We start from the raw sequence: 6,000 nt of genomic DNA, 5'->3' as shown, positions 1-6,000 counted from the left end.
TTTGAAATTTGTCATGAAAAAAAATATTTTTAACTTTTCTTGTCAGAAATATTTGATATTGCAACCTTAGTAATCTGATTAGACGGAACTGCTATGGCACAAATATTTTCATTACTTTAATTTCTGTACATTCTTACTTATTCTATTAAACAATAATTGGTTTGATTGTACATTTAATGGTGGGAACTAATTCATTAACATATAGCTATTGTGAAAGATACTATTTAAATATTTTTAAGTGATCATTTTTAATAGGGAATCATAATTTGTGATCTGACAACAGCACCAAACTTATTTTATATTGTAGGCCAGAGAATCAGTAACATTTACATTTGTACAGGTTAAAAAAAAAATACATTTGTTTTCTTTTATATACTGTATATGTATATTTATATATATTTGTGTGTGTGTATATATATATATTTACACACACAATAATAATGCAATAAATGCAATATTCAAATAAAAACAAATCTTAATTAATTTGCTAATTTTCCAGGATAGTTTTGCAATGGATGGAGATATGCTGGTAATTTACAACAATTAATATTTAATGTGCTTCATATCAATAAACAACATTCCAAATTTCACTTTATACAACAATTTTTTTTTTTAGTTTTTTAAATTATAAAATTTAATCAATCTATAAACACAAAATAAATGATCAAGTGCATGTAACAACAATATTAACATCTAAAATGAGATAAAAATTCCAATAAATATATTGTAACTTGACCTGTTATTTATGAATAATTATTATTAACAATTTATAATCATGCATAGGCCATTTGTCATAGTAAAATCAGATTTTGCAAAATCATACATCAGGAATTTCTGCTAACAAATATCAATCTCATAATGTTCTAGCAATAAATGCATTGATTCCTTCTGTTTATATCAAATATAAAAACAAAAATATAATGTATATATATTTATATATAATAAACAAGTAAAAGAAGTAGCAAAACAATCATTCAAAGCTTTTCAAATTTAAAAATATCAGCATTAATAAATATTTCAGTTGAAAAAAACTAATTTGTTATATATATATTTATTTACACACCAATTTATTAATGCTCTTTTTTTTACTCAAGAATATATAAATATATGTATATATCAAAAGATATGTTGTTGAATAATTTCTAAAAATGTAACATTTAAATGCCAAAATTTCTTTACTTAATTATATAATGGAAGAAACAAATTGGAAGTATTATACTATAATACTTTTGAAAAATAATTTGTATAATCTCAGGAAGACCACAGTTTGATAAGCATACAAAAAATTTTCATATGCATTTTTTGGGATTTTTAATTTCAGGAAATATATATATCTTTTGATATGTTGTTGAATAATTTCTAAAAATGTAACATTTAAATGCCAAAATTTCTTTACTTAATTATATAATGGAAGAAACAAATTGGAAGTATTATACTATAATACTTTTGAAAAATAATTTGTATAATCTCAGGAAGACCACAGTTTGATAAGCATACAAAAAATTTTCATATGCATTTTTTGGGATTTTTAATTTCAGGAAATATATATATCTTTTGTTAATTTAGTCAAATATTAAAACTAATTTAATATTTTCCTGTAATACTTTTTAAACATTAGTAAAATAAATTTATCTATAATAACACAGCAAAATCATTTAGATCCCTCTTCATTGTAAACTCCAACCAGACATCCAAACAATGCAAAATTATATACTAAACTGCTTTGCCCTAAAATTATGTTTAATGCAGCTCGTAGTTAAAACTGCCACACTGTACCCACTCATAGGGCAGTTCAAATGTTGGCAGCAGAAAAGAGAATTGTGACAACTTGCAATTTCCCACAAGCACTATCTATTTAAATAAAAGCTTCACTCCATAAGAATAGAGATTTGGCTTTTAGATCTCTGATTCTCTGACAAAGAAAAAGATTTATTTAGTAGCCTGAGTCTGAATACCTGCTGTGCTTCCAACAGTTGAATTAACTGCTTTATCATTGGCCACGGGATGATCATTAGCATTTTCTATAGATGTTCCAGTATTTGACATTGCTAGTTTTCTCATTTGACGAATGACAGCAGTAACAATCATTATTACGTTTCCAATCTGACTAATAATACGGTATAAAAATTCAATATAACTTGATATCAAGAATCTTTTGATATTATGTTTCAAACATGATATACACATCATAATAGTATTAATATAGTCCAAACAGATATAAACTAAGCATGAATTCATGCATTGAATANTTGCATTATAAGCTTGCTATAAAAATAATTAATATTTGATTATTAAAAAACTATTATTTAACTATAAAAATTTAAATACTTAATTTTTAAAATAATTTAATATTAACATTTTATTTAAACAATAATTTTAAACTTTAGACATTTATTTTCAACTATAAAAAGCTTAAATCTGAAATTATATGCCATAATATAACATCAATTAAATCATACCTATATTATATATATGAGATTTTTCATTTTTGAATCTTTTCTCTTTAATTAATGTAACAAGAAAACTGGACTAATTTTCAGTTATTATGAAACAAAATAATTAAATGTGAGTTTATTATTTTTAATTAGTAGTAATTACTATAATTGTTCAATTTATTTTAAACATTTCCTAAATAAAAATGATTGATATATTTTTACACAGTTTTTATATATTTTTATATTTTCAGGCCAATAGTACAGTATTTGTAATGTAACATATAATATGTTACATTACAAATACTGTACTACACAAATTATTATTAATTTGTATATTTGTTAACATGAAATCAATATATCAAATAAAGTATATTACTGTACAATTTAATGAACTAATAGTGGGCATAAATAATTCTAAGTATTTTCTTTTTTTACATTATTAACATTATTAATTAACAAGTTTTTTAACTTTTTTAAAAGAAATGTAGTTGCTTACCCGCCATTTGGTTTTTGCAAAATTTTTTCTCAGCTGTTCACTGACAGATCCATGAATATTTTTATCACTTGCAGTATTGCCTGAGATCCTGTAATACATAAAATTCATCTTCTTACAAAAATATAATTCAAAATATGATAATTCATTTATGGCAATAATTTATTTCAGCCATATTTTTGATGCATGTGATAATTAAAGTACAGTATCTTCATTTTTAAAATATTTTCTTTCATTCCTTATGTTGAACAAAAGCATACTCAGCAAAATGAACAAATCAAGTAACTAACACCTTATTTGTTGCTGAGGGAGTTTATTAAAAACAAACGTTTTCAATCTACTCAATAGATCATCATCAGCTTAGAACATACGAAAATGGAACACATCATAAATGGAACATCATGTTTAAAATTCAAACATACAAAAAACCGATAACATACCAACTAATTAGAATAAAAATTAAATCGTAAATGATTCATAAGTGTAAAAATAAATAACATACTACAATGACTAAAAATGAATATAATCCACCATGAATATAATTCACCATAACCAAATAGAAGTTACTAAGTTTCCTTAAAGCAATTACGGATCATCTTTTGGTTCATGAGCTACTTGTAAGCTTTTTAATGGCAAACTTCAAAGCTGAGGGAAAACCCTCCGCATCTCTGGCGTTAATGCATCTTTCTTCAAGTTTGCTCCTGTATATTTCCAATTTTTTGGCAGTTTATGCTAAAGTTGGAGAGAGTACTTGTCTGATGACTTCCGCTTCCTCCCACCCAACCACGGATCCTTGGGCTTGAGCCATCTGGGCCAATATCGTTGTAACATAATATTTATGTTCTCTGATCCTTACCCCGAGGTTTCTTGTTGTAGCTTCTATGTATTTCTTTTTTAACCCTAACTGTTGGTTCTCGTAGGGGATCCTATAAACTCCTGCTTTATCTTCTTTTTTGATATTCCTTTATCATTTCTTAGAATTTTGTACAAATTCGGAGCTCTTTTCAAGATCAACGTTGAATTTTTAATTCCCGCAATTTCCTTCATGATGCCTACTAAATATTTGTTAAAAGTAAACTTTGTGTACTTAGTAGGGTCTTTTGTCGAGGTTTTTTTAAGTACATAAAGTTTACTTTTAACAAATATTTAGTAGGCATCATGAAGGAAATTGCGGGAATTAAAAATTCAACGTTGATCTTGAAAAGAGCTCCGAATTTGTACAAAATTCTAAGAAATGATAAAGGAATATCAAAAAAGAAGATAAAGCAGGAGTTTATAGGATCCCCTACGAGAACCAACAGTTAGGGTTAAAAAAGAAATACATAGAAGCTACAACAAGAAACCTCGGGGTAAGGATCAGAGAACATAAATATTATGTTACAACGATATTGGCCCAGATGGCTCAAGCCCAAGGATCCGTGGTTGGGTGGGAGGAAGCGGAAGTCGTCAGACAAGTACTCTCTCCAACTTTAGCATAAACTGCCAAAAAATTGGAAATATACAGGAGCAAACTTGAAGAAAGATGCATTAACGCCAGAGATGCGGAGGGTTTTCCCTCAGCTTTGAAGTTTGCCATTAAAAAGCTTACAAGTAGCTCATGAACCAAAAGATGATCCGTAATTGCTTTAAGGAAACTTAGTAACTTCTATTTGGTTATGGTGAATTATATTCATGGTGGATTATATTCATTTTTAGTCATTGTAGTATGTTATTTATTTTTACACTTATGAATCATTTACGATTTAATTTTTATTCTAATTAGTTGGTATGTTATCGGTTTTTTGTATGTTTGAATTTTAAACATGATGTTCCATTTATGATGTGTTCCATTTTCGTATGTTCTAAGCTGATGATGATCTATTGAGTAGATTGAAAATGTTCTTCGTTTTTAATAAACTCCCTCAGCAACGAATAAGGTGTTAGTTACTTGATTCATTCCTTACTTATAAACGATTTACAGTAAAATTATGATCTTTTGAATGTTTATCCTGTTCATATCTTAATTTCTAACAATATTCAATTAACAAATTAAGTACATGTGTGTACTTAGCACATGGGGTTTCCCACGTGCTAAGTACACACATGTACTTAATAAAGTCAAGAAAACGCTGTTTCCAATCTCTACGTTAACAAATAGGAGGGAAGTTATGTTTGTACAACCCGCCTTACCATACCTCGGTCCGCTTTCTCTACACATTTGCTGTATATTTAAACAACATGTTCTACTCCTGCCCCTATCTCCGTTACCTAACTTGTGCAGACTGCTCTGCAATGACTGAGACAAGTTTTCCACTCTCGAGAAGTCAGGAATTTATGTGGTTCCATTAGAAAATCCTGTAATGGGGAACAGCACGAGATACATTGGGGCCACGGCAAGAATGTTGGCTACCTGCCTGACCAAACACCAGGATGATATAGCAAAAGGAAGGTGCAGCACTGAACTCGCAAGAAGGGTATGCGACATGAATTATAACCCATTATGGGCCCACGCTACTATACTCAGGGCATGCAACGACCGAAGACTACTCTTTGTATGGGAGTCACTGTATATAACAACATTTGAAACGTGCAACACACCTTCTCTAGAGCTGCCTAACATATGGATCGCCCTATATAAACGATTAAACGGTGAGTTACATTACATGTTACATCACATGTTACGTCACTAACAGGAAGCAGTACCACGCATGCACCGTATTATGTCATATTCGTAACATTGCACGTAATTCAAATCGTAGCAAACTCATATCGAAAAATTGTTTCAAATTAAAATTTTTGTGTGTTCTTCTCTTGAATGTTCATGTTCGATTAAAACATTTTATTTGCCTGAAGACGATGGAAATACATTCGTCGAAAGCGCTCTAATGAACGAAAAAACGATTAATAACGCTGAACACAGTGAGTTTTAACTATTAAATAACTAAAAATGTTATTTTAGTGGCATGTTAGCCATGAAAATATCTATGTTTATCTTTCTTTTACATCTATACACGTGAATGGTGTTTGTATGTGGTAGTAGCCCCAAGTCTCCATTCGTGCACCAGGGGGGTTGCATCTCGATAGCTATAAGGG

The 6,000-nt window shown here is 28.8% G+C and overlaps 1 protein-coding gene across 1 annotated transcript in view; it reads right to left on the bottom strand.

The window, feature by feature from the left end:
* Nucleotides 1–1,345: 1,345 nt before the first annotated feature.
* The window catches only part of LOC111614110 (calcium/calmodulin-dependent protein kinase type 1-like), a 39,429-nt gene continuing 34,774 nt past the window's right edge, over nucleotides 1,346–6,000 (bottom strand). The window contains exons 7-9 of the mRNA XM_023355494.1: nucleotides 2,932–3,019; nucleotides 2,251–2,265; nucleotides 1,346–2,079 (exon numbers count right to left, since the gene is read on the bottom strand). Coding sequence (XP_023211262.1) covers nucleotides 1,930–2,079; nucleotides 2,251–2,265; nucleotides 2,932–3,019 — 253 coding nt within the window. The 3' untranslated portion in view covers nucleotides 1,346–1,929. The remainder of the gene's footprint in view (nucleotides 2,080–2,250; nucleotides 2,266–2,931; nucleotides 3,020–6,000) is intronic.

Source organism: Centruroides sculpturatus, unplaced genomic scaffold (assembly GCF_000671375.1).
Source record: "Centruroides sculpturatus isolate CEXI.00-Female unplaced genomic scaffold, Cexi_2.0 scaffold2005, whole genome shotgun sequence".
NCBI lineage: Eukaryota > Metazoa > Arthropoda > Arachnida > Scorpiones > Buthidae > Centruroides > Centruroides sculpturatus.
The sequence above is the reverse complement of the archived record's forward strand: the minus strand, read 5'-3'. Positions and strand labels throughout refer to the sequence as shown.